Source organism: Oryza glaberrima, chromosome 3 (genome assembly GCF_000147395.1).
Source record: "Oryza glaberrima chromosome 3, OglaRS2, whole genome shotgun sequence".
NCBI lineage: Eukaryota > Viridiplantae > Streptophyta > Magnoliopsida > Poales > Poaceae > Oryza > Oryza glaberrima.
This window is the reverse complement of record NC_068328.1, coordinates 16,624,341-16,651,850: the sequence shown is the minus strand read 5'-3', so window position 1 is coordinate 16,651,850 and position 27,510 is coordinate 16,624,341. Positions and strand designations below refer to the sequence as shown.

Sequence of the window (27,510 nt, the reverse complement as noted above, 5' to 3'; positions counted from 1 at the left end):
ATTACCAATTCCTATTGGTTGTATGTGCCACTTATGTGAGTATCTATGGATATATGGGGATATGCAATTTTCTTATGCTTCTATTCTTTGATATGGGCATGACTCTTTCATTTTACCGGCATTGGTGTGCACTCCAACTGCTGGTTTTCTTCCTTGATAGGAAGATGTGGTATGCTTGTTCTGAGGTTCCATACCATTTGTCAGCTCTGAACTGGCTCCCCTTTAAATTCCGGGGTTACTTTTAGTGACTATGAGCTTGAGAGTTCTTTTTTGCACTACTACAAAAACCTTCATAGGGACCGGCTCATAGGTGCTGGTTCATTTAAAACCGACACCAATAGAGCTTTTCCCACCTCCTAGCGGTGGAAAAATACAGAACCGACACCTTTAAACATGCTAGAACCGGCACCTATAATATATTATAGGTGTCGGTTAATTAAAGAACCGACACCTATAATATATTATAGGAACCGGTTGTTTTTAAAAACCGGCACGTATAGCTTTGAGTCGAGCTGACGAGCCGAGCCCATCCACGCACCACACCCACCACGTCTTTATCTACTCGTATCCTTCTCGATCTCTCGTATTATCTCTCCCTCCCCTTTCTCTTTTGCGTCTCTCTCCCTCCCCCCCCCCCCCCCTCTTTCTCGCGACGGCTGCCCGGCGGAGGAGGCGGGCTCCCGCGGTCGGCGCGGCTGCCTGGCGGAGGCGGCGAGCTCCCCTCCGCCAGATCTAGCGTGAGGGGAGCCAGTGGGGGAGGTAGTGGGTGGCAGCGGGCTCCTCTCCTCCTCCGATCTCCCCCTCAGCTCCTCCTCCGCCGCCCTCCACTCCGGCCCCCTCCTCCTTCACTCCTTCCACCTCCGCGACAGGCGGCGTCCTCCTCCCCCTCCGCACCCCCCTCGACAGGCGGCGTCCCCACGGGCGGCGCGTGGAGAGGCGGCGGATCCGCTCGGATCTGTCCTCCCATGGCCGGCGCGGCCCGTGCCCGGCGGCGGCGCACGGAGAGGCACCCGGTGGCGCGCGGTGAGGGACTACAGCCAGGAATTGGTGAGAGTGAGTTCATGCATTTCATCTGTGATTGTGATATGGATTTGATTTGTGATATGCATTGTTGTTCATCTGTGATATGTATTTGTGAGATGGATTGTTGTTCATCTGTGAGATTTGATTTTGGCTTGGCTTGGAGCTGGCTTCCTTTTTTTTTAATCGGGGAGAGCACAAAGGTGCCGGTTCTATGACCTAGTGTCATTGATGCCGACCAATTGGTGCCGGCTGGGAAACCGGTACCTATTGACGGTTCCCAACCGGCACCTATAGCGTTTTGTGTACTAGTGTTGTCTCGTTTTCACCAGACGTCTCCAGTTACTTTAGGGATTTAAGGAGCCGGAGTTCTTGTCCCATTATTTTTCTCGAGGCCTCTAGACAAGATGAGGTATACCATTGCATTCTTCGGTATTTCACCCTCCTCCGGTGCATTATATTCGGGTAATGCAACTTAGTCATGCTCTCCAAAATCACAAAAGTGATAGGCAGTTATCCAATTACAAAGTGTGCTTTTCATACTTTGCATTTGCTAGAGCTTGATTAAATGTGCATCCATCCTTTCTTTGATAGGCAGTTATCCAATTACAAAGTGTGCTTTTCATACTTTGCATTTGCTAGTGCTTGATTAAATGTGCATCCATCCTTTCTTTGACCATTTTTCCTGACATTTATCATTTAAGGGTTATTTCTCTCCCCCTAAATGACTGGAAATAATCCTTCTTATTGTCAAGGAATTTAGGCTATGTTCATACTTCTATTAAAAATTTCCAATTTTTTCGGAGGGAGCCCTTATGGTTGTGGGATATGCACGTGTGTCGAGTCAACACTAGTATTCTTTTAAGTGGACAACACATTTCAAATAGTCCGAATATTGAAAAAATTCGCTGCCTTTGGAACTACGAGTCCATTCAAGTGGCGGGATTTTCAATAATGGTGCAGTGGACATTTTTAGTCCTATTCTTGTGGACGTCCGGTACTTAGTGCTTTTCTTAACGTGCTGATGCCAACGTGCATGATCTTGCAGGATCGATTTGGCAAGGGCGTAGTGTCAATTAGACACAATGGCAGCTTTTTCATAAGCGCAGTATGTATCAGATGATTCATTAAAGGGTTAAATATGTATGCGAATTCATGCGGTATGCGCGAATTTGTTCCGGTATACCTTAAGGTATGTCGGAATTCATGTGGTGGTCGGTGTTTGACACGCATCCGATGTTCAACGGCATGCGCGACCAGAGTGACCATGGGGTATGCAGCCGGTGCAACTATGGCACATGGTAGGAGTTGCATGGCGTGTGCAAATGCTTCATGATTCGTCCAGTCCCCAGTACAGCGGGGTTGCTAGTTGGTGCATAGTACGGCATTTAGAGGAGTTGCATGGCGTGTGCTAATGCTTCGTGATTCGTCCAGTCTCCAGTATAGCAGGGTTGCTAGTTGGTGCATAGTACGGCATTTAGAGCACGGCGCTAGTAGCGGCCTTAGTGCGTGTCATGATGCTATATGATGCGCAAGCCTGGCGCGAGGCACTCAAGCAGTGCGCGCGACAAATATCTCATCGTTGCGATACGACAGATGACGTGGGCTTGTTTGTTGATCAATCCGGCCTAGGTGGGGTTGGCCGAGGCCCAATAATTTGAGGTTGCCCGGACCCCAACAGTTCTTTGGCACACCCACTCGGAGAAAGGCCAAATCTCCCTAAAAGACTAGTCCAATAGGGGAAGGGTGGCTTCCTCCTCCCAAGCTAAGCAAAGTGGGATTATTCAAAGGCTCACACGGTCGCCACCCGACTTTTACGTCTTTGCCAGTGGGTAATAGTGGAGGATGTCATCATCATTCCCACCCCCTTAACAAGGGCCCAACTCTGATACCAAATGATCAATCCGGCCTAGGTGGGGTTGGTCGAGGCCCAATAACTTAAGGTTGCCCGGACCCCAACAGTTCTTTGGCACACCCACTCGGGGAAAGGCCCAATCTCCCTAAAAGACTAGTCCAATAGGCGAAGGGTGGCTCTCCCTTTTAAGGTGGTTTCCTCCTCCCAAGCTAAGCAAGGTGGGATTATTCAGAGGCTCACACGGTCACCGCCTGACTTTTGCGTCTTTGCCAGCGGGTAATAGTGGAGGATGTCCTCATCATTTGTGCTATGTTCATTTGCAATATTCTAAATTCTAAGAAAAAACTGACTATGAAATAGTCTACTTTAGCCTACATTTCTTAGTGAGGACATTGTTCTCGCATGCTTAGGTGATGAGTATGCTTCTCTAATCTTCTAGTTCCTATAAGGGAACTTTTGTACGAGAGTTTGCGATTCTCAAGAGAATTGAGGTGTAATCGCTTTTCTACGGGAAAAACGATATCCTTCACAATCATTGCGTGCGGTTGTGAAGGTAGTTCACGTCTTTCCATAGACTGAACTTGTCTCATGTCTCTCAAGATTACACTTTGTGGTGCTTTTGTTCCACAATGTTCCTTTCACCTTAGGCTATGCATATTGTCTATGTGGATAAAGTAAAACATTACTATATCAAGACAGGGAGTAAACTTTACCGTAGAGCGAAATGCAACAAAATATTGGAAATAAAGTCTAGCCATGCAAGGCAAATCACAAAATAAATGTTATGCTCTCATAGAGCTTACAAAACCATTATTCAAATTGTTCATAATGCAACTTAGCTTACGAAATAAAGTAGGGGCATCAAATACTCAAATGGAATCAACCAGAGTATCGAGCTCTACAAAGATCTGCTCCTGTGTGACGGCCTCTTCATTTGTTGTACTTGCTGTAGCTGCAAGGGCGTCAAGTAGAGTAGTGGTGGAGGGAGTAGCCGTACTGTGAGCCTCAACCATGTGTGCCTCTGCGGACGCCTTGGCATTCCTGCTGGCCTAGTATGCGTCGACGACGTGCTAAGGCTCCTCTCAAATATAGCTCCAGTGGCCCCCAAATCCCACACTTGTAGCATGTCTGGTCCTGCTGGCCATATGGCTTGTCATTGCGAGCTGGCTTGGCTTCCTTCTTGCCCTTGCCTCCCTGTGCTTCCTGGGCAGCTGGAGCTTTTTCCTCTGACTTCTCGGTTGCCTTCTTCCCATCACGCTTGCCCCTCCTCCTCTGGGTGGGCTTGCGGACCTTGCAACTTCTAGCATTGACTTCAAGACCAACACTCTTGCCAGGTGGCTGGAAGACAAAATTCTTACGGAGAACCTCATCATGAGACTCAGACACCTGCATGATGTCGATCATCTCATCATACTCCTTGTATGACGCTTGCCTGTAGTTACGAGCGCTCTACACGGCACTAGGGTGGAAGGTGGAGAGCGTATTCTCAATCTTTTCCACATCCATGACAACCTTGCCACAGAGGGAGAGGCTAATACAGATCCGTGCAGTGTGGAGTTGTACTCGGAGACGCTCTTGAAGTCGGCGAACCTTAGGCAAGCCCAGCCCTACTCTGCTTGGGGCAGGATGGTGTACTTCAATTTCTCGAACCGCTTCTTTAGTGCAGTCCAAAGAGTGAGTGGGCTCCGCAATCCCATGTACTCATTCTTGAGCGTGGCGCGGAGGTGGTATTGCAGGAAGTGCAGCGCCTGATCATTCTCATAAGGTGTAGGCGCACGGTCCTGCGGGTACCCATCCCGATTGTCTGGCGGAGCTTCTTGGCTCCAAGGACGATCTAGACAAAATATTCATAAGTTACTACTAGTAACATGATTGCAAATATGAATGCAAATATTTCATGATTTTCCAATATTTATATTCTTAGGGAATGCAACTTGTTCAATAGGAAATGTGAATTATTCAATAGGGAATGAAAATTATACGTAGGAGATGCAAGTTTTTCAATAAAGAAATAGTAGCGTTCATATAAATTCATACAAATATTCATATAAAGAGGACAAAAGGGTGCATATATTCATATAAGTACTCAAAAATGAAATTTCAAACTATCAATTAACAGTAAATAATGCCTCATGAAAATCAAATTCAAAAATTCATGAGACATAAAAAGGAAATGCTTAAATATGAAATATAGGTGAAATATGCAAGTACAGGGGCCCTTTACTAAGTTTCCATGAGGTGGAGGGATAAAAATGGAAATTTCTGAAATTCTAGGGTCTAGGCGCAAGGAATCTCCATGCTGAGAGATATGCGCACAATTTTCAGAAAATCTGGGGCCTTTTTGCAAAATCATCAATTACTTTCTTTTTTCTTTTTTTTTTCTTTCCTTCTTTTCTTCTTCCTCTTTCCTTATTTTCCCGTTGAATCCGGCGTGGTTGCTGGCGGTGGCGCGTGGCAGCGCCATGCGAGGCGCGGCCGGCGGCGGCTCGCTGCAGCGCTTGGCGTTGCTGCCGGAGCGTGGCCGGCGCGATGAGGGAGCGGCGGCCGTGCGGTCGGCGCGGCGACGGTGCGGCGGCTGTGTTGGCGGCGTGACGAGGGTGCGGCGTTGGCGTGGCGGAGCGCGGCACTGCTGGGGCCGTGCGGCGCCGTGGTCAACGCCGTGCGTCCGGCGACAGCTCGCGGTGAGCACTGCGGCGGGCGGCGGCACCGTGCGAGGCGCAGCCGGCGGCGGTGCGCGGCAGCACACGAGGCGGTCGCGGTTCTCGGCGGTGCCGTGCAGCGGCGTGGCCGGCGACCGTGGTTCGATGCCGTGCAGTGGCGTGGGCGGCGGCGTGACGCCGTGCCTCAGGTCCGTCTCCGATCCATGCTTGTATTAGCGAGTTCGTCTCTGCCATGACGGAGGATGCCGAGAAAACTCCAGTCGGCTAGATGCCGGCGACTCCAAGTCGGCGATGGCGGTTTTCGTCGGGAGTTAAAAAACGGAACGTGGAAGACAGGGGTAGAGGCAGGCCTCTAGGGCAGCTATGGCTTGAGCCCTAGGCTTGCCTCCAAAAGCTTACTTAAATTTTGTTAATTCACCATGTAAATTTTCCAGAAAACTAATACTCCATTAGTCGAGCCCTACCTTAGCCCTAGTCTTATATAATTTCTGTCTCCGCCACTGCAGGAAGATGCAAGGAATTTATTTCTGCAATTCAATCTACAAGATGCAAAGAGGATTCTCGAGTTTCTTACCCTTCTTCTATCTTGGTCTCCGGTAGAGCTTCATGCCTGATAACGTATTACGCAACCTTCCTGCTACACGAAGTAGTCCAAGAGAGTCCCGTAATTCCACAGAAAGTGGAGACACAACGTTTAAGATGAGACTTTTTTCTATTCAATCCTCCAATCAACTGTACTAATGAGTAGCCCCCCTCCTCTGTTTATATAGTGCATTCCAATATATGGAAGGTTCGTTGATGAGCCCAATAAGTGTATTTGGGCCAGGCCCAGTGCAAGTCCCTGCATGCAAGAACAAGTGAAATATATGGGCATTAGTCAATTATTTGATAGCAAGGAAATGAGGGGAGTACAATGCGTTTATGGAGTACAGAGAAATGACTAGGGATTATAGCATGTGCTCACCTTGCTTTGTCGTCGTCAGAGCTTACGGGGGGAGGAGGCCGAAGCCATGTCGGCAGAGGAATGTGTGGCGGCAGATGGCATGCTGACTAGCGACGGGCCGCGCAACGACGAGCGAAGGAGGCGGGCGGCCCGACAACAGTCAGAGGCGCCGTGCGAGTGTTGACGGCTAGGGGCGGGACCGCTCTCACGCGAGGAGAGGCAGTGGCGCTGTGCGTAGGTGGAGATTGGAGTCTGAAAAAATTTGGAGATGGGGAGGGTTGACTGGTTGACTAGGATTAGAAAATACGTGGTCATTGGGCTTCAATTTTTTGGGCCAAAACGACTATAAAGTCTAGAATTGGTCCCTAGCTGCACTGCATGCAGGCCACCGCAGGGACGGGGATGGGGAGTGGTGCATCATCTCCGCCCCTACCATCCCTAATGGTGATGAGTTTTGGACCATTAGATTTCCCATAGATGGTAGATATCAACCATCCCCATCCCCTAATATGTGAATTCACCGCGGGGAATTGGTGATCGGGTCCCCATTGCCATCTCTAATTAGGAAGGACTAACAATGTTTATTGAGAATATGTATAGTGTTTTAGTCTTTCAAATGGCATGAAAAGAATTGTTTTGGTGATTCAATTCAATTGGAATGAAATGTACGGCAAAAGTTTTCGAAGGTAATCCTTTTTCAATTTTTATCCATAGCAAAAGCCATACTATAAAGAGATATGCCGCTTTGAAATCTATGTTTGAAAAACTGAAATCTATTAGCAAAGTGTTTCATTTGGAAAAACTTTCAAGTTGCTGGAATTTTCAATGGATCGGAATTTCCGATATGGCTTTGGAAGAGGGGTTGTTCAGATTGATGCCATTTTTAACTATATCATTTTTTGGCAAAGTTGCCAAAAAAGTGTCTACATTTAGTTTGTTGCCAAACTTTGGTACATACATAAGGAATCCTGCCAAAATTTTGGTAATATTGCCAACTTGCCAAAATTTTGGCATCGCTAGAATTTGGTAAGGTTAATTTTGGTTACAATCTGAATAGGCCATCTAATATGGCGCAAAATGCTTATGTATGAAGAAATATAGGAAGGGCCAGTTTGGATGGCTACCCTACCAAAATTTTGGTAGACCTCTATTAAAACACTACTTATGCCACTAATTTAGCTCTGCCCATGAACTTGTCTCTTATTGGCATATTTTGGCTTCAATCCAAATGAACATTTTCAACTCTACCCTACCAAAATTTTGGTAGTGCCAAATCTTTGGCACTACTTTGGCACTACCAAAATTTTGGTAGGGCATCAATCCAAACATGCTCGAAGTTCCGATATGCTTATTGGAATATGCGATGTGTTGGTTTTTGGCTAGGTTGGAGGATGTAATTCAAACTGGTTGGAATTTCTCATGATCGCATCGGAATATCCAATATGAAGAATCTTTGCCTCTAACGGTAGATTTAGGAGTGGGCTATAAATACCCCCCTCCTCTTCTTGAGATTCACTTTGAGCCTTACTTTCCAAACCTTATCCTCTCTCATTCTACACAATTTGATTTTGTGCGAATGAGTTGGTTTTGGAAGATCTTGTACTTGGTGAGTTCTTGATTGGTCTTTTGAGCACTAGCTTTTCAACTTCAAGGAGTTCTTGTTACATCTATTACTATTGGAGGTTGAGAACTCCTAGATGTTTAGGTGTCACCATTGAGCCACTGATCCGAGTGTGGTAGGTTGAGAGAAGTTTGTGAAAGCCAGGATCTTGCTTGCTTGGCTTAGCTTGCTGCCTTGTGCAGATTATAATTTTTGATTTTCATATCAGAATTTCTAGTTGTATTAGAATATCTAACACTTCGGAATATCCGACTTTTCCTTTTAGCTTCCGCTTCGTACTAAGTTTTATATTGCATATTCACCCTCCCTCTACGCCTAAAGAGGTCCTTCTAGTTAACAAAATACTTTTGGCATTTCAAGAAGGAGAGATGTGTGTGTGTGTGTGTGTGTGTGTGTGTGTGTGTGTATATATATATATATATATATATATATATATATATATATATATATATATATATATATAAAATAGAGTGGATTTAAGGGGGGTGGGACAGAGAGAATTTACAAGAGAAAAAAAAAAGAAGAGAGGAGCAGCTAATTGAGGGAGCTAATCCATGATTGCTAGAGGGGGATATCAACAACTTTTTCTCTATGCATATGTAGAACAAACTCTCCTTTGAAGCCACTTTTCCAAGGTAGAGAAGGAGATATGCATATGTAGAACCAGTGGCAGAGCCAGAAATTTTCTTGAGCCTGGGCAAGTCTAACAAGAGATAAAAACTATATATAAAAAATTGGACCGCTTATCATAGACAAAAGTAAAGTTGATTGTTGCCAAGTTACAATTTATGGTTGTTTATTGTTAATGAGTTAGAGTACGGGGCTACTATACATCAGGAAAGCAAGATTAGCGATATGATGATTTTGCCCTTGCTTTGCTTGTTTGTTGGCTAGTCATCTAATTAACCTTCATTGGAACCAGGAAGCAACATAATTATGTAAACAATTAATGAGTAAATGTTGTTTATGCTGTGGAGCAATGTGTGTAAGTGTGTTGCGATGGCATGGAGCCCGGGCAGCTGCCCATGCTAGCCAGGCCCTGCCTCCACCACTGTGTAGAACAAACTCTCCTTTGAAGCCAATTTTCCAAGGTAGAGAAGGAGACAGGGATGTTGTTAAAGATGAAGTCATTCCTCCTTGTCCAAATGTTCCAACAGGCAATTCCAATAACTTCAACAAAGAAGGGGTGCACAAAGTTTCTTCAAGCTGTGATTATCATGTGTAAGAATTCCATATTAAGGTTCTAGTAAATTCCCAAGAGATGCCAACATTGCTGAGAAAAATGGCATGTAAAGAATAGATGCGAGGCATCTTCAACCATTGCATGAGTGCACATGACACAGTTTGGCCCACTTTGGAGATTTACTTGTTTTCTTTGGAGCATTTCTCGGGTGTTTAGCCTGTTCATCAGAAGGAGCCAGAGAAAAACTTTGATTTTCATTGTACACTTACTCTTCCAGATCATGACGATGGCAGAAGAGGGTTGATACTGTGAGAAAAAGAGAGGGTGCAATTTCTTGGATTGATAAACTTAGGAGTTCCAGATATAATGAGAAGGAGAGATGTTAAAAGAAAAACACATCTCGCTAAGCAAAACGAACAACTTGATGTTAAAAAAAGGTTTTGAATTGTCTATTTCATATCGCAAAAGCAATAATGCTTATCACCCCTCCTTTTAGCAAGGTTATTCTTTATTAGAACTACTTTTCTATGCAGCAACCATATAAAAACTTTGATTTTAGTGTCACTTATGACTCCTTTTCATTCTCTTCGAAATGCTCGTACTGGAGTCCATTATAATCGTGTACATAAAATATACCAAAAAAGTATATTTCTATGTAATGGCCCACAAAGTAATTTTTTAAAAAACTTAAAAGAGTTACATGGATCAACTGGTGGATTAAATCATTTCACTCAATCAAATTGAGAACAATAATTGCTCGCCTTACTTATTACTTCTACCAACGAGGCCACGGCGTATTAATGACTACTCCATCGGTTCCTAAATATGGATTATATAAGCATTTTTAGTTTTGTTTAGCAAATATTAAGAATATGGGGAACATTCCTTTTCAGTCATCTTACTTGTAATATTTTGAATTGTTTGAATTTTTCCTCCTAAGCACCTGGTTGGGTAGAGAAATGCTTAGATTTCTTTGAATTTGAATCATGTACTAGAAATATTTATATTGCGTAAAATTTCGGATATTAGAGATGGTTTGTTACCGGCAACAGTAATCTTCAAAACAGAAAAAGAAAAAAGAAAAAAAGAGAACACTCGAGAACATTCGAAGCATCGACAATCAAAGGAAGCAAGGAGAGAGAGAGAGAGGAGGGGACTCATCATCACTCATGAGAGCGAGGGGTCGGTAGATCGTGATAAGGATCAGCTGCGCACCCGCACGTACGTCCTGCGCTGCATTTCACTGCAGCTGGACCCGCCCGAATTCACCCAATTCTTTAATCCCTCCCACCCAGCGGACGCGAGACGCCTCTGCTCTGCTCTCTTGCTTGGAGTTTGGAGAGATCGAGAGAAAGGAGAAGGATACAGCTTTTGGAGGAAAAACAACGGATCGAAATCCCTCCCATTAGGGGGCTTTGGGATTAAAATAGCGGTAACACACACACACACAAAAGTTTCGTTAATTCGTTTCCTTGTCGATAAGTTTATCTTCTTCTCTCATCGTCATCCTGTGCACATATACCTGCCCCATGCGTGCGTATTTTATGATCTGCCGCTTTCTTGATTCGCTTGGCTTCTTTTATTATTATTATTATTATTATTATTATTATTATTATTATTATTATTATTATTATTATTATTATTATTCTCTAGCTTTGTTGGCTTGTGGCGAGTCTTCGAGAAGGGGCAAATGCTAACCGCAGGTGGGTTCTTCAGTTCTTGTGAGTTGGGGCTTGGGTTTGTTCTTGGTTGGATTGTTGGTCACTCGGTCAGTCCGGTGCTGCTGCTGCAAGAGCCAAGAACCAGGGCGTACTTGTGTTCTTCACCTTTTACTTTTTCTGACGGATCGTTACCGTCTTCTTCTGCTGTTACGGCATTGCTGATTAGATTGTGGGGCTGTTCTGTCTCAACTCTCAAGATTGGTGGTCGAATGAGTGTCTCTTTACTTGATTAGATGCTGATTTGCGCAACAAGTTTGGATTTTTTTTTTCTTTTCTCACTGTTTTGTCAGCTCGATTCGTGCAGGTAGCTAAGCTCTTCTCGTTTCTTGAGCAATGGCTGTTGGAAGCAGTTCAGTACTAGTTTCCTATGGTTGATTTGTACTGTTATTTTCCCCCCTTCTGAATTTGATCTGGGTAAAGTAGTAGTAAAGTGAGTAGAATAGTTCCTCTCTCTCTCTCTCTCTCTCTCTAGTTACCAGTTGCTTCCCTTTTGGATGCTTTTTTATGTGATTCTGAAAACAAAAAAGCTTGGAATCTTTGATGTGCTCTCAAGCTCTTTGCCCAAATGATGGCTGCTAGAGCTTGCAGTGGCAACATAGCTTTTGCTTTGTTTGCTTCCCCTCACTTCCCGTTACAGTTCTTGTCAGCTTTTTCCCCTTCCTTGAGAGTTGAACATTTAAGCAAATTATTCTTCCTTTCTCATGCTAGTATGATTTGCTGGTCAAAACATTGTTGGTTCTTTGATAATGTTTTTCAGATGAACACCTCTTAATGGTTTTTAAAAAATATTTCTTATTTACACCTTTTTTTCTTGGGGTTTTTTTAAATGTTCATGTCTAACCATTAAGCAGCACAATATTTGAGTTACGCAGTGGCTTCGTCTTAACCTGCTATACTTCTTGATTATCATTTCTGCCGGGCTGGAATGGAATAGATGCTTGTTCTGTTGACAATGTATTGGGACTTCAGATTTTGAGTGACATGAGTGTATTTACGGTTTTCTATCTGGCCATAGTTTGCTAAATTATTTTCACAAAACAAAAAAGAGGTGTGTTCGCAAGGTTAGCATACTATACTATATCTCTGTCACATCATAATCTTGAATAAATCCAATTGTCTTCTAGTGGCATGTTCCAATCGTCATAGTTATTTAGCGATCTTATGCTGCTCAATTTCTTCTATTAAAATTTCTAGTCTTTTGTTTGTGAATGCATATATAGTCGATTAGAGACAACACTTTTTTCCATTTAGCAAGCTTATTATCTTTAAAAAACCATGCATATTGAAGCACCTCTCTGTTGCTGGACAAATGTTTTAAGCTCTTTTACTACAACTAGTGCAGATATCTTTTATTAAAAAAAAATGCCAACAAGATATTGAACATTGTGTTTCCAGACTCAAGAGGTACACTGTTTTTCTAAGCAGAGAGAAGCACCTTGCTGTGTAGCGTTTTACTTATTCAGTCTATGTTTCATCTTGTTGAAAATTTTCAGGTTTAACATTTTGTTAGATAGCAATAAGCTGTTGTCTTTATCAACATATAGCGGTGTACACAAGTTATTACATGTTAGGGCTAATATAGATCAGTTGAGATTGACCGTATACATCATGCTTAGGTTTCAAATATCTGTTCTGATGAAGAAAACTCTGACAAAATGATTCTGAAGGATAAATGATGGAGGATATTTGGTAGTCAAAGTATTCAATGCAGATGTTTGTTTTCTTTGCCATAAGCCCATAACAAGAAAATACACTAAATATATGACCTTCCTTCTTACTTGTAAAGAATTAGAAGCTGAATCATGTTTGTTTATTGATGTTTCCGAATCAATTGGACATTGCCTTCTGGGGTGCCAAGTTGAAAGTTCATCTCTTCACGTACTTCTTACATAGGGATGCTCAGTTGGAATAATAGCTGGCATTCAAGTTCAACAGAAAATAGAACAATGGAGAGGGAAATTGTGGCCTCATATGAACCCAAGAAGAATAACGAAATCAGGATGTTTGAGAGTTCAGACGAGATGGCAACAGATCTGGCTGAGTATATTTCACAAGTTTCAGAAATTTCTATTAAGGAAAGAGGTTACTTTGCTATTGCCCTGTCTGGAGGGCCTCTTATCAGTTTTATGCGGTAACACTGCTTCCATTAGCTTCACTAACTAATATTTCAGTTCGCGTTTTCCAGTATGTGTGCCTTCAAGATTCTGTACCTAAATTGCTTTTTTTTTCCTTCAAACAGGAAACTTTGTGAAGCACCATACAACAAAACCCTGGATTGGTCTAAATGGTACATCTTCTGGGCTGATGAACGTGCGGTGGCTAAGAACCATGTGGATAGCTACTATAAATCAACAAAAGAAGATTTTCTCTCCAAGGTATATCAGCTTAAGAAGTACTCCATATGCTAAAGTAATCTAGGGTGCTTGTATAGTCCATCCTTTTGTTTATCGGTTTCTTTGTTTCACCAATCTGAGTTAATTATTGTGCATGTGTACTGATACACATGCCACTATAACAAGAAAAACAAAGGATTTTTAGATGAGAATCTGTGGAAGTTTATATCTGTTAATCTAAACTATGCTTGTCCCCTGGTTCAAAACTCTGTGTATGATAGTAATTTATTTGCCTTCTATATTTCACCCAGGCATTGCAGTTGAGGCCGGAGATGTAATCCATTTCCATTATCTAAAAAAATTGCAGTTGCATCAAATACATTTTGATAAGCAATAATGAAACCAATACATGTGCTCTGATCTGGTAATCTGGTACTGCAATCTGATCGGAAAACATAGATGCAATATTATTTAATCCAAAAGTAAATGCTTTGTTTACACAATGGTTTCCGAGCAATATTTTTTGTTTGACTTGGGATGTGGTCTGGTCTGTGCAGATCATGCAAAATCCTTTTCTCAATAATTAATCCGCATTAAGGCTACATTCGGCCTACCAACAGTTGTAGTTGTTCCAACTACTCTGGGGGTGCCAGCTGCATGCCTACCACATATTTGCTTATCTTCTCATTACTATATCCAGCAGATGTTATCCGATTGAAGAGCTTATCCAAATGAGTGTGCATTATTGGTACAGGAAAATATCTTGTCAGTTGAACCACACTGGTATATACCAGTTATATGGTTCTTGGTTTGGTAATCTTACACTCATAGTGAAGTTTAAAGAGCTTACAACACAGTTTTAGATTTCATATCTATACTGTATCTGCTTGCCATCCTGTCATATTGTTAAAAGTTTATCTACCTGAACTTTTAACAAAGGATCATTTGCTCAATTGCACATCAAAGCCTTAGATAAGTTGGCGTATTTGTTGGTTTTGTCATAATTAATGTAAAAAAGAAGGATGTTGCAAGGTCTCTCTATGTTTTGGTTCTACAAATCACTGGTGGCATTAACATTAGGTTTTATGTTAAGTAAACTTCACAAACTTACAGCTTTGTTGGAAGTACGATGTAGCTGTGACTTGTTAATTAATATAAGGCACTCCAAGGTTTCTTTTGAGTGAACCATGAATTCGTTACATCTGAATTGGGTTTTGTAGGTGCCTATTCTTAATGGTCACGTCTACTCCATCAATGACAATGTGACGGTGGAGGATGCAGCGACGGACTACGAATTCGTCATCCGTCAGCTGGTCAAGATTCGCACAGTCGGAGTTTCAGAGAGCAACGACTGCCCCAAGTTTGATCTGATCCTCCTTAGCATCGGCTCTGATGGTCATGTAGCCTCATTGTTCCCCAACCATCCTGCACTTGAGCTCAAGGACGACTGGGTCACCTACATCACCGACTCTCCGGTGCCGCCACCGGAGAGGATCACCTTCACCCTTCCCGTGATAAACTCGGCATCGAACATCGCCGTAGTGGCCACCGGAGAAGACAAGGCAAAGGCTGTGTATTTTGCCATCTCTGACGGTGCAGAGGGTCCTGATGCTCCATCAATTCCTGCAAGAATGGTTCAGCCAACGGACGGTAAGTTGGTTTGGTTTTTGGACAAGGCGAGTGCCTCGTTTCTTGAGGCCAAGACCAAGAACGATGGGTATGAACATCCAAAGTATTAGCGACTTGGCATTCCCTTTTTGCTGCCTATGAAGAGTTGATCATGTAGTAGTTGATGGTTTTTGATGGAAGATGCTTTCCTCCATTACCTTGGTAGTAAGCAGTTCAGGTGCTCGTTTTGAAGGTACTTGGATTTGAGAATATGAAAATCTCCGTGTCTTTTTGGAGTTGACCATGGCGCATGGGTAATAGAGATGTAATCTGTACTTTATTTTGAGAACTCACAGAAGTTACTGAGAGTAGCTAAGTTCAAATATTGGCCGAATATGTTAGCGATGCTTGGTGTGCACTCTATTATATGTGAGTTTAAGTTGCATTCTTTTGCTCTGATTGTTCTTTTGCATGGCAGAACTAGCAATGTTCATCAGAGCATATTTGGATTGGCTGAACTCTGGCGATAACTCAGATTAAGCTGCTCGTTGTCTCTATGTTTCCTCAATGAGGAAAAGGAAATTAAGTGTATTTAAAAAAAACAGTGTACGTTGTAGTATCTTTTAGGAAATAGCACAATACATACTTTTTTGCTTAACTAAAAACCGGTGGTGGAAAGAAAAGTTAAGGCCTGTACTTGAATGCTGTTTGCTGTATTACACTGATGTTACGGTAAGAAATTAAAATGTGTCGGGCACCTCTAGATTTAAGTCTGGGTTTATGAGGTGGAACCTCCCGCACGGAAAATGGTGTTACTCATGAATATTAATATATGATTAATTAAGTATTAGTTTGAAAAAATTTGATAAATGAATTAATATAATTTTTAAAGCGACTTTTCTATAAAAAAATTCTAAAAAATACACCATAATAGTTTAAAAAGTGTGCGTGTAGAAAAAAAAAAGGAAAAAGTGCACCGGAGGCCTCTCAACTTATCATCGGGATAAAAAACGTTCTCGAACCACAAAACCAGATACGCGGGGTCTCTTAACTATACAAAACGTTTTGGTCTATGTGACAGCTGAGTCAGCATGGGACCCTGCGTAGGACCCACATGTCAGCGTGCCACGTCATCTCTCTCTTTCCCTTTCTTTTTTCTCAACTTTTTTTTACTTCTCTTTGCGAGCGCGCGGCGGCCGGCGGGCATGGTGGTCGTCGGCGTCCTCCTCGGCTCCTCCTCCTCCACGGCCGGATCCAGCCGCGGCGCGGTGTCCGGCGTCCTCCTCCTCCTCCGCCGCCGGATCGACGGTGTGCCCCGCTTCTCCCTGCCTCGCCATCCGCCGGGACGACGCCACGACGGGATGACCCGCAACCTCCACGGCCACCTCTTGCGCGGCCGCGACCTCCGTGTCGGCCTCGCCGACCACCCCAGCAACAGGCCCCTGGAGGACGGGGTGGCGGAAGGGGCGGCGCTGGAGGAGGAGCCGGAGCCGATGGAGACGACGAGGAGGTCGTCGACGCCGGCGGCAAGGGGGAACTCCTACTTGTTGTGGAGGACTTGGGTAATGGCGGCGGCGGTGGGGTTGCCCATGGCCGCCACCCCGGCCGACGCCGCGGCGATGGCCGTGCGCCCGTCGACGGAGCGGACGGCTGTGGCGGTGGCCCCGCCGGCGCACGTCGCGGCGCAGACGTCGCGGAGGCGGAAGGCGAAGCAGCGGCGCGACGGTGTCACGCAGCGTGGCGTCGCCGAACACCCGCTGCAGCGACGACCTCTCCACCGACCCACGCCGGAACAGCGCCGCCACCCACCTCCCCCCTCTACCGCCGCGCCACCCTCCCTTCCCGAGGCTCGCCGCCACGAACGCCAGTGCGACTGCCGCCGTGTACCACGGCTGCCCATTGCCCCCTTCAAGTCCGGTTTGCCTCTGCTCTGCGCCATCTCGGCCATGTCGCCGCCAGTCCCCACGCCACCGTGCCCTATGTCGGCCCCGATCCGCCGCCTCTTGTAGGGATCGGACCCAATGTTGCCGGCCGCGGCCAGCTCCTCCTTCTTGGCGAGCATGGCGCGCAGCACGACGCCCGGGTTGGCGAGGTTGGCGGCGACGGCGACGGCGGAGCCACTGGAGGATCCGCCGGGGACACTGCCGGGGGCGCATGGGTTGGTCGGCGTGCCGTCGCGCGCGTTCTCCCCATAGATGCTGCGTTGTTGCGGCCAAGAAATAGTGGTGCCGAGGCTGTGGGGCCGGCGGCGAGCGCAGCGAGGACGACGGGGGAAGTGGCGGCGGCGGGCGCGTGGGTCCTCGCCCAGTCCGGGTTGCCGAACCCGGTGACGCGGCCGGCGATGTCGAAGCTGCGAAACAAAACCAAATCAAACAGTCAGTCGTCGTCTTCACTGCCGTGTGCTTCATTTTGGGGGCAGCGAGAGCGAGCAAGCATGAGTAACATGTCCTTGATGGCGAAGGTGAGGCCGTGCAGGGGGAGTTGCTGCGACGACGGCGATTGCGGCGGCGGCGGCGGCGGCAGCAGCACGAACCTCTCACTCGGCGGCTACCGCTTCGATCACCGCTCGCCGCCGCCCGTTTCTTGTTACTCCCATGCCGCAAAGAGAAGTAAAAAAAAGAAGAGAAAAACGAAAGGGGAAAGAGAGGGATGACGTGGCACGCTGACATGTGGGGGCCCACGTGGTTCCCACGCTGACTCAGCTGCCATGTAGTCTAAAACCGGGGTCAAAACCACCGAAGGATCTCGGGTGACCGGTTTTATATAGTTAAGAGACCCCGCGTATCTGGTTTTGCGGTTTGAAGGCGTTTTTTATCCCGATGACAAGTTAAGAGACCTTCGGTGCACTTTTTCTAGAAAAAAATGGAAGTGAGTTGGGAAAGAAGGGGGAAAGAACACAACGGGCTTGTTTGGTTTGGAACCAATTTTTGCCCTACCAAAATCTTAGTAGTGCCAAAACCTTGGCAAGTTTTGGCACTACCAAATTGGGTAGTATTGAATTTAAACTATTGCGGGCAAAATTTGGTAGCAAACCAAATATGCACTTGGCTACTGTTGAAGTTACCAAAATTTGGTAAGGCAATAAGTTGGTATCAAAATAAACAAGCCCAACATCAAAGCCTGCCAACGGTTTGAAGTCCAGCCCATTCCCAGCCCAAACCGCATTAGCTATGTATAATACCACAAGGCCCAAATCATCCCAATCCATTGAGCCGGTGCCTAACCCAGTTTTCACCACTGTAGATGCAAAATAATTTCACCTCAACTCTGATATCTGTCTAAACCCCAATAAATAGTTATATTTACAGACAAAGAGAGTACTAACTACTCTATTTGTATTTACTGCTGTTGCATTGCTTGGTATGATATTTCCCAATCAAGTAATTTTAAGAGGAATCAAGCTAATTTGAGGCCTGTTTAGATTGTAGCCAAAATTAAACCTTACCAAATTTTAGCAATGCCAATTTTTTTTGGCAATTTGGCAATGTTGCCAAAATTTTGGCAGGATTTTTTATGTATTTATCAAAGTTTGGCAAGAAACTAAATGGATGTATATATTTGGCAACTCTGTCAGAAAAAATGGTATGGTTTGAGATGGCATCAATCTGAACAAGCCCTTGATCTTAACCTTACTTTTTGTTGAAAGTTTAATCCCAAGAAATGCTTATATTTGTGAAGAAGAGTACTCCCTCCGTCCCAAATTATAGTGCGCCCCCCTTTTTTAAGAAAATTCAAATTTGATAACTTTTGACTAATAATTAGACTAATATATCTATGCTAAGTATTATGCATGTTATATCACTAGATTCATATATTGAAACACTTCCATGCGATGCTAATTTCATATTCATTGGAAACATAACATGGAATAAATAAATGGTCACAGTATGTCATTGAAGACCGTGTAAAAAATATAGACCTTATAATTTGGGACGGATGGAGTACTAACTAAGTTTCTTTTTCCATTGGAAAATAAACTGTGTAGAATAATCTTGACAGTGACAAAAACTGCCAAAAACCCATCGAAGAATTTCACATTTAAAAAAAATCAAACATACTAGGAATTTTCTAGAAAATGACTGAAATAAAAATAGGAGAAAAATAAAAATCCAATCGATGAATTAAGTTATGCCAAACACAATTACATTAAATTGCAACTTCAAAATGTATAACATATGAATATTTTGATTTAATAATTGACGCATAGAACATCCATTTTTTCTAGTTTTGGGCTCAGGCCCATTTTTCCTTTTTTTTTCATTTGTACGCCTATGTTATTCGGAAAATTGGAAAAGGAGATTTTTTTAAAAAAAAATGGGCTATTTTAAGCTTCTCTTGTCAGATCGGGAATGGCAAAGGCAATTTTTGCATGGTGGTAAAATCTCAAATAATCCATCTTTGGAGCTTGTTCCCCATGGGGAATGGAGGGCGAGGCATTGACGATAATTTTGCCTTTTCAATACACCCAAGTCCCGACTATCCATCCTGAACATGCCTATTTCCGGCACAAATGACAAATGATGATCTACATTATTAAACTAGTCAAATAACTTGCTTATGTAATCACCTCATCTTTCCATTTTTCCTTCTTTTTATTGAAGAAAGTAAAGAGGAAAGAGAAAACTGCATTGTAAGCCTATAAAATGATGAAATGAAATGAAAATCAGTGTGCCCTTTTTACTGTACTGTTGTCTCTCGGAGCCTATATTCACTGTAGCTTTTTATAAAATTTTAAAAGATAAGCATTATTGGCTCCCTCTAATAATAAATAAAATTTATTGATTCCGCCTCCGCTAGTATCCTTAAACATCCAAACCGCATATATTGATTTCCAGGCTTCCAACATGACATAATTGCTACTCCCTCTAGGTTATAAGATGTTTTCATTTAGGTCAAAGTCAAACTGCTTCAAGTCTTACTAAGTTTATAGGCAAATGTAGTAATATTAACATTACCAAATTAGTTTTATTAAATTAATAATTAAATATATTTTTTATAATAAATTTAGCTTGGTCCCAAAATATTACTATTTTTTCTATAAACTTAGTAAAACTTGAAGCAGTTCGACTTTGACCAAAGTCAAAACATCTTATAACCTGAAAACAGAGAGAGTTCTATACGAAGCTAAGAATGCCCAAATTGACCGACATGACCAACATATGTGTGGAGAATATAGATACCAGGTGATGAGGGATGTTAGGTCCCGATCTTCTGATAGGTATTGATAAACAACTATTTGGGCGGAGTCACGACACAACTCGATCCGGCTTCTGAACGAACACGCTACTAAGCCCCGCAATCGCAGCACCACGTCTTCTCTGGTTATCAACCGTGCCGAAACCCGGTTGACCTCGCCGAGAAGGCTAATCCCCTGTATGCGAATCGAAGAACACAAGCAAGAACAAGATAGATTGCAATACAATTGCATATGAATGATTAAGCACTTGAATTTGGGGTTCCACAAACCAATCGAGCGGCGATATTGTTCTTGACAGATTAATCTAAGCAAAACCTCCACTCTAAACAATGATGGCTACTGAATAAAAATGATTAGTGACGTCCTAGGGTTGCCCTAGGGCACACACCCCCTTGGGCTAAGCCCACGACACAATTACAAGGCTCAAAACACAAATTAGATTCGGACTAGATGAGATACATGGCTTATTTTGCAGATTCCCAGCAGCTCATTAGGAATTTTGGCATGGGACTAAAACCATCTGAAAGTAGACTACATAAACTTTCCAACAAGTATTCATGGGTCCCAAAATTCCTTCTAGATCAGCGGCTAGGTCCGTTTGAAATTGATGCTATAAGGAAGCCCGAATCCGAATCCATAACGCGTAGAACTTTATCTCTTACCTTCTATGGACCAAAAGTGACGTGGTGATATGGAAGTGGACTTAGAGAAGGTCTTGGTTTGGTCCCCAATCATCCATGCATTCCTTACGCTCGGTCCCTTTTCTTTCACCCAAGCAAGTATCTCTGCAAACGAAAACATACAAAACTCATTGTGTAGCAACGTTTGTTCAAATATATAACAAATAAATCTAATATAGAACATATGCACCTTTGGTTGATTAATACATAAGGTAGTCATGGTTATATCCGAGCTAGTTGTGTCCTCATCACCAGGTATCCACATGGCTTGCATATCCGACTAAAAATAGGAGGTAGGCCAAATCATGCATTATATAATAGAGTAAGACTCGGTCACAGTGTTGCCTTGTGTTCTATGGTAGGGTTTAGAGTCCCGATTAAATACTATCATGTAATAGATTAGGAAAGTTATACGTATTCGACTAGATATTTCTCTTTGTAATCGTGCTCCCCAACCTATATAAGGTGGACACGGAGCTCTCCAAAGATATAAGCACTATCAGATCATCATATCAATATACACCCGGTGGATACAATCCTTAAACATGAGTATGGTATTACCTCTCATTGAGAGGACCTCAACCTGTCTAAATCCTTGTTTTCGCATCCATCCAATTTTACATCTTGTGTGCTACCCCTTTTTATTATTGTCGATTTCCAGAATCAATAATATGCTTCAGTGGGGAGGCAGCCCATGCATATTTTCACTAACTAGCCACCAATCTGTGTTGAGTTGCCTCGACACAGTTAGCGAACCAAATTTGGATATGCATGTATAGATGGCCAAATAGACCGCTTGGCTCGGCACAGCCCAAGTACGACCGGGCCCGGGTATAGGTCAGTCGGGCCAGCAAGGCCCCACCTACACGACGGGCCAGGAAGTGCCTACCACTAGCTGCACCAATGACCCAGGCACAGCTCAATAAGACTTGGGACGTGCTGGGCCGGCCCGAAGGCACAATAGCCCGTTGTGCTTCTCTATATAATAATTCTATTTTTCCTTCCTCATATCTTTGGGTTGTGTCTAACATAGCAAGAATAAGTCTATTTTGCATCCTTATGGCTTTGGGACATGCCTTATATGCCTAAATTAAGTATATTTTGGATCCCTCAATTATTTTTCTTTGACCGTGTCGTGCCAGGCCAGTCCACTCTGCCAAGGCATCGGCCCAGTGTCACGCCCAGAAATTTAGCCCTAAATTTCCAGACTATTTTGTGTATTAAATCCCTGTCCAGGACCAGCCAGGGTACACAAAACGACAAGTAATAAACAGATCCAAACGTAAATAAAGCGTAAAATACTTACAGAAGAGGCACTTAGTCCTCACACCGAAAGAGAACGACAGCAGCGGAAAAAGGCGATCCTAGCGGGGCTTCAGCTCCACTCCACAGGCAAAACTCAACTGGGGTCTGAGCCTTGGTCCTCTAACTTCGTCTTCAGCTCAGAAGCACTACACTTCTGAAAAGGGGGAATAACAGCAAGGCTGAGTACAACCACCGTACTCAGCAAGCCACACCAATGATGCAGACGTGCAAGGGGAACACAAGGACGGTTTGTGGCTATTTGCATAAAGGTGGTTGTAAAACATTTTATTAAGCAAAACAGTAAAACAGTTGAGTGATTAAATTAAAATTAAATCTCCACTGATCAACGCTACACTACGTTGAACATGCCCAACCAACCCACCTGAACTACAGTGCATTGAGTCGATTTATTAAGGGTGAGACTAATCACGGTGAATCTGGTCGATCGCCCATAACCGCGGACACGGCTATTCGAATAGTTTTACTCTGGCCAGAGCTGCACAACTGTACCCACAAGACATAATTCACCGGCATGTCACCGCGTCATCATGCGCCCATGATGAACACGTCACCATGTCGAGTGATTATGACAAGACCCTTCATATAACCCTCCCCTAACTATCCACACCACGCTAAGGTTTCACCCTCACTTCTCGCAAGGCAGCAGGCAGTCCCCTCGTGCGCCGCGGTGAATCCGGTAGCTGGACAACCGGACACCCCGGCCGACCCAACTCCATCACGCCCACCCTCGCCACCGGTGCCTAGGAAAGGGTCGAGCTATACTTTAGATCAAGCAGTTACCCACTCCCGCTTGTGGCAAGCGTTGTATGTCTTCCAGGGTTTCCCATGAACTGGTCCTTAATTGCCATGGGTGCGACCAGCAAAACCATGCACCCACAGCCCACCATTCAGACGCATTTTAGTTGGATAATTACGACCAATGAAACATAGTCGGGTGTCTCGAGCACACAGCTCGTTCTGATACTAAAAAGGTCTAATACTGCAATTATCCCATCAACTGAGCTAGTGGTAATTAAGCATGGCTAAGCATATAGTTCTAGCTAGGTCACATAAGTAACACAAGCTAGTCGATTTGTTACCCAAGGTTGACAAAGGACATATATCAAGTAAACATGGCACAAGCGAGCAGATCGGTAAACCCTGATCCCATGTAATTAGCAAAACATGCATATTTATTTGCAAACGGTAAAACATTTATAAATTGGGATCAACATGCTCAAGGGGAATGTGTGACTTGCCTTGCTTCTTCACTTGGATCTTCTGAACTCTTTTCCTCGCGACCGCAGACTTCCGAAACGGCGGAAACTACACGCTGGCACACAAAACGAGGAAAACACTAATAAAACCAAGGAAACAGTACATAACAAACATGTAGATCTCAATTTTAGATGAATTTTGCAAGTTGAATGGGCCAATTCAGAGTTCGAATGAATTAGATAGGAATTTTAGAAATTTTGAGCCATTTATATGAATTTCTAGAATTATTACTGATTTATTGTGCAATTATTAATTATTTTCTCAAAGGAAAAGATTAAGCGCTGACGTCATAAAAGAGGCCGGCGCGGAGGTGGTCAGCGAGACAAGGAGGTGGTCCACCGTGGACCGGGACCACAAGGACGGTCCACCGCTGGTCCACGGGTTGGACGGCCTAGATCGGCCAAGCCGATCGGGCGGCTAAGGGGGAGGTAGCCGGCTGGGGCTCGGGCGCGGCCGAGCGAAGGCGCGGCGGCGGCACATGACCACCGGCTGGCAGCAGCCGGCGACGGCGCGGGGAGCAGCGGCGCACGCGGGCAGCGGCGGCGCACGTGAGGGAGCGGCAGCGCACGTGAGGGAGCGGCGGCGTGGCGCCGCAAGGGGAGGCGGCAGCCGGCTGCCTGGCACAGCCGGCAGTGGCACGGGCGCGGAGCACGGCAGCGGCGACTCGGCGGCGACGGCACGTCGCGAGGCGGCCGGCGAAGGAGAGATAGAGGGAGAGGGAGGGATGCTCACCGAGCTCGTGCAATGGCGAGAAGGCGACGGGAAGGCGGCCGGCGGTGAGGAACAGCGATGGCAGGCTCCTCGGGAGGGCGGCATGGCGGAGCTTCGGCAACCACCGGCGAACGCGGAGGGGTGGCCGGGCTTGCTCGAGACCTGCTGAAAGTGGAGGAGGGGGAGATATGGCCTGAGGCGGCGGGAATCGCCAGCCGAAGAAGGTAGAGATGGAGAAGCTCACCGGCGCGCGAGGGGAATGGAGCTTAGGCCGGATTCCGACGGCGAGGAGTGGCAGCCGAGGGTCTCCTCATCCTTGCGAAGTCGAGGGAGGCGACGGCACAGTGCGGGGTCGGCCAGAGAGGCGGTGCGGTGTGGCTGTAGTTGGCGACGAGGGTGGAGAGAGATGGTGAACGTGGCGGCGGAGTTTCGGCAATGGATTGGGGAAGAGGAGCAGTAGACGGGGTGCGGTGGGGCGTGGCGGCACTGTGGGTGGCGGCGGCATGGCCGGGCAAGGCGACGCTCGCCGGCGGGAGGCGGCTAGAGGCGGCAGTGGCTCGGGTCGGCGGTGGAAGCGGCGCTACGGCGAGGCTTCGGGGAGGACGAATGGATGCCAGGGTGCAGCGCGGCGTGACGAAGCTAGTGGTGGCGGCGGCGCAGTGCGGCGACAGCGGGAACGGCGGGAAGCAACGGCTGGAGGCACGGCGGCGAGTGGCGGAGCGCGGGCTCGAGCGGGGAGCACGAGAGAGGGTGCGAGGAGGTCGGGGAGGAGGGGGAAACGGTAGACGAGAGCACGAGGGTGCTTTATATAGGGCTCGGGGATGGAGATCGTGGCCGGGAGAGACGGAATCGGCCGGCGACGTGAGGAGGCGAAGTGGAGCTCGTGGGGAGGTCAAACTGGCGCCGTTTCTTGCGGAGTGAGTGGGGGAAATAGTGGGGGTTGACCACATTGCACACGCGCGTAGGAGCGGCACCGGCGTGAGGGAAAACACCGCGATGTGGGGCGGCAATGGCGGCATGCGCAGTTGCCGGCCTGGGAGGCCGAAGGTTGGGGATGACAGGTGGCGGTCGGGTTGGAGGTGGCGGCGGGGTTTCGGCGGTGGTTTGGGGAGGAGAGGTGGAGGCCGAGGTGCAGCGCGCGACGGCGAAGCTATTGGTGGCGGCTGCGCAGTGCGGCGACGGTGGGAGCGGCGATGGCGTGCGGCTGGAGATCCCGGCGTACGGTGGCGCGTGGGCTCGGCGCGGGGAGAGCGAGGGAGGCGACGGGAAGCTCGGGGAAGGAGGGAAAATGAGAGAGAGAGAGAGCCCCGGGGTTCATTTTTATAGGCTCGGGGAGGGAGAACCGTAGCCAAGCGGGGCGGCAATGGCCAGCGAAGTGGGGCTCCGACGTGGGCGAAGTGGAGCTCAAACCAGCGCCGTTCCTTGCAGGGAGAGTGGGGGAAATGGTGGACGATGTGGAGGGGGTCGTTCCCACGCGGTTTGATTGAGGGGCGCGGGTGGGGTGGTGGTGGATTCGGCGGTTGAGTGGGGTGGCAATGGCGGCAGTTGCCGGCCTGGCTAGAGGTCGGGGATGACAGGTGGGGTCCACCGGTCCCACCTGTCAGCCTAAGAGAGGAGGAGGAAACGGGCTAGGGACGCATTGTAGACTTGAGGGAGAGAGAGAGCCGAGCGGGCCGAGGGAGGGAAGGCCGCCCTATGAAGGAGGAGGGGAGGGATTTGGGCCGAGCCCGAAAAGGAGGAAGGGAAAGATTATTTTCCTTTCTTTTTATTTAATTAATTAAATGAACTTTGTGACTTTAAAATTATTTATTGAGCTCCGAAAATTCGCGGGAAATTTCAGAGAATATTTTAGGGCACAAAGAATATTACAAAATATTCTCGGCCAATGATTTTTAAAGGAAATTTTAATTCCCTCAATAATTCACTTGATTAAATTGATTTAACTTTTATTTAATTTCTAGAAAATGCATTATTAAATGATTTTTAATCCCGAACGAAAACCGGAGCGTTACAAATCTACCCCCCTTACAGGAATCTCGTCCCGAGATTCTGGGATGGCTAGAAAGAAAGCTGGTGTATGCGGTCTGACCGATCTAACTGACCAACCTGCACAACTGAACTGGTTGGATTCGACCTTTCTGTTTCTTTGTTTTGCCAAAACTGGACCGACTGGTTCTACTTGAACTAACCCAGACCAGGACTGTGGATGCTCATGGAACTTATGTATCTTGGACTGAACTGTGTGACGTGCTCGAGGGTGTCCCGATCTTTCGATGAGAGGGATAAGTCAATTGGATGGAGTGACATTGGCGATCTGACTACAACTATCCAGGGATGTTGCGCCTTAGCAATCGTTACACCAACTCCAGAGGCGGTCGTGAATCTCGACGGATGCACGATCAGCCCAACCACCAGGGTATTTGTTCCTGCAAGCAATCGAGAACCAGCAAGAACAAGATGAACAAGCAACTAAATTTGCAAATCAAAGATGATGGATTGAATCAGCAGAAGTAACAAGTGGGGTTCAGTAACAAGCAATCTGGCGATCTAATCGATCACGGGATCAACTCGGCAAACTAGCGACGCTATACTTTGATCTAAACAAAACCCGATTATTCTTGGCGGTGAAGAAAGCTATAAGAAGAGGAAGAGGACGACCACAGGGGTGCTGGGGTCGTTCTCTCACCCTAGGACGCGTCCCTAATGGACCCAACTTGATACACGGCCCATTGGGCCCAAAGAGGTGACGCAGCACCGTGGATAGAAAAGGACTCGGTAATAAAATGAAGATTGCGGCCGCTCCAGAACTGATATGGACATGAGGCTGGATCCATTTGAAAGTAGACTTGACAAGCTTTCCATGAAGTACTTGCACGCCCAAATCGGAGTTCGCATGAAGTCGTGACGGCTGTCAGAAGTTGGTGTTGTGCTGTAGTCCGAATCCATCCCGTGCGAATCCTCTCCCCGTTTGATCCTCTCCATTGTTACTGAGTAAAACAAGAGTGCACGTGTCCCCGGGGTACAAATAAGAATCATATGAATTTAAGAATGAACGCACCTGATAGTTGAGTTGACGTGCACGAGAGCGGGCAATAGGACCATGAAGTTGTACTTGTGGAGGCGTAGATGTATCGTTGGTGTTGATATCCTCATCACTCTTAATGCTGGCAATTTTGGTAACCCGACAATTCACCATGCTGGCTAGAAGAGGATGAAGTTGTTCTGAAACTTGCATGTGACACTTGTAAATCATTGACCCTACGTCCGCTTGAGCTGGTCCTAACTCGAATGACAAGTAATTCCAGAAAACCTGGAAACCTGCTTGACCTGTCTTTCGTCTGAACTACAACCGTCCCTGATGTTGCTTCTCTAAGCTAAACTATTGACCTGGCCCC

The 27,510-nt window shown here is 45.9% G+C and overlaps 2 protein-coding genes and 1 pseudogene across 3 annotated transcripts; 1 reads left to right on the top strand and 2 right to left on the bottom strand.

Annotated features, from left to right (window-relative positions):
• The first annotated feature begins 10,453 nt into the window (after nt 1-10,453).
• On the top strand, nt 10,454-15,329 carry LOC127767627 (probable 6-phosphogluconolactonase 1). Of its 2 annotated transcripts, none has more exons than XM_052293024.1 (4): nt 10,454-10,714; nt 12,897-13,134; nt 13,243-13,378; nt 14,557-15,329. In XM_052293024.1, exons 2-4 carry the CDS (start codon nt 12,899-12,901, stop codon nt 15,073-15,075), a joined length of 891 nt encoding a protein of 296 aa, XP_052148984.1. In that variant the 5' UTR covers nt 10,454-10,714; nt 12,897-12,898; the 3' UTR covers nt 15,076-15,329. The 2 variants fall into 2 exon arrangements, with proteins under 2 accessions (XP_052148984.1, XP_052148982.1); XM_052293022.1 differs by lacking the exon at nt 10,454-10,714 and adding an exon at nt 10,721-10,985.
• Nucleotides 15,330-15,835: 506 nt separating this feature from the next.
• Nucleotides 15,836-17,478, bottom strand: LOC127765849 (patatin-like protein 3). Its single transcript, XM_052290808.1, has 2 exons — nt 17,388-17,478; nt 15,836-17,294 (listed from the first exon to the last, which is right to left on the bottom strand). Exon 2 carries the CDS (start codon nt 17,004-17,006, stop codon nt 16,485-16,487), a length of 522 nt encoding a protein of 173 aa, XP_052146768.1. The 5' UTR covers nt 17,007-17,294; nt 17,388-17,478; the 3' UTR covers nt 15,836-16,484.
• Nucleotides 17,479-26,678: 9,200 nt separating this feature from the next.
• On the bottom strand, nt 26,679-27,147 carry LOC127766126 (uncharacterized; annotated as a pseudogene).
• Between the last annotated feature and the right edge of the window lie 363 nt (nt 27,148-27,510).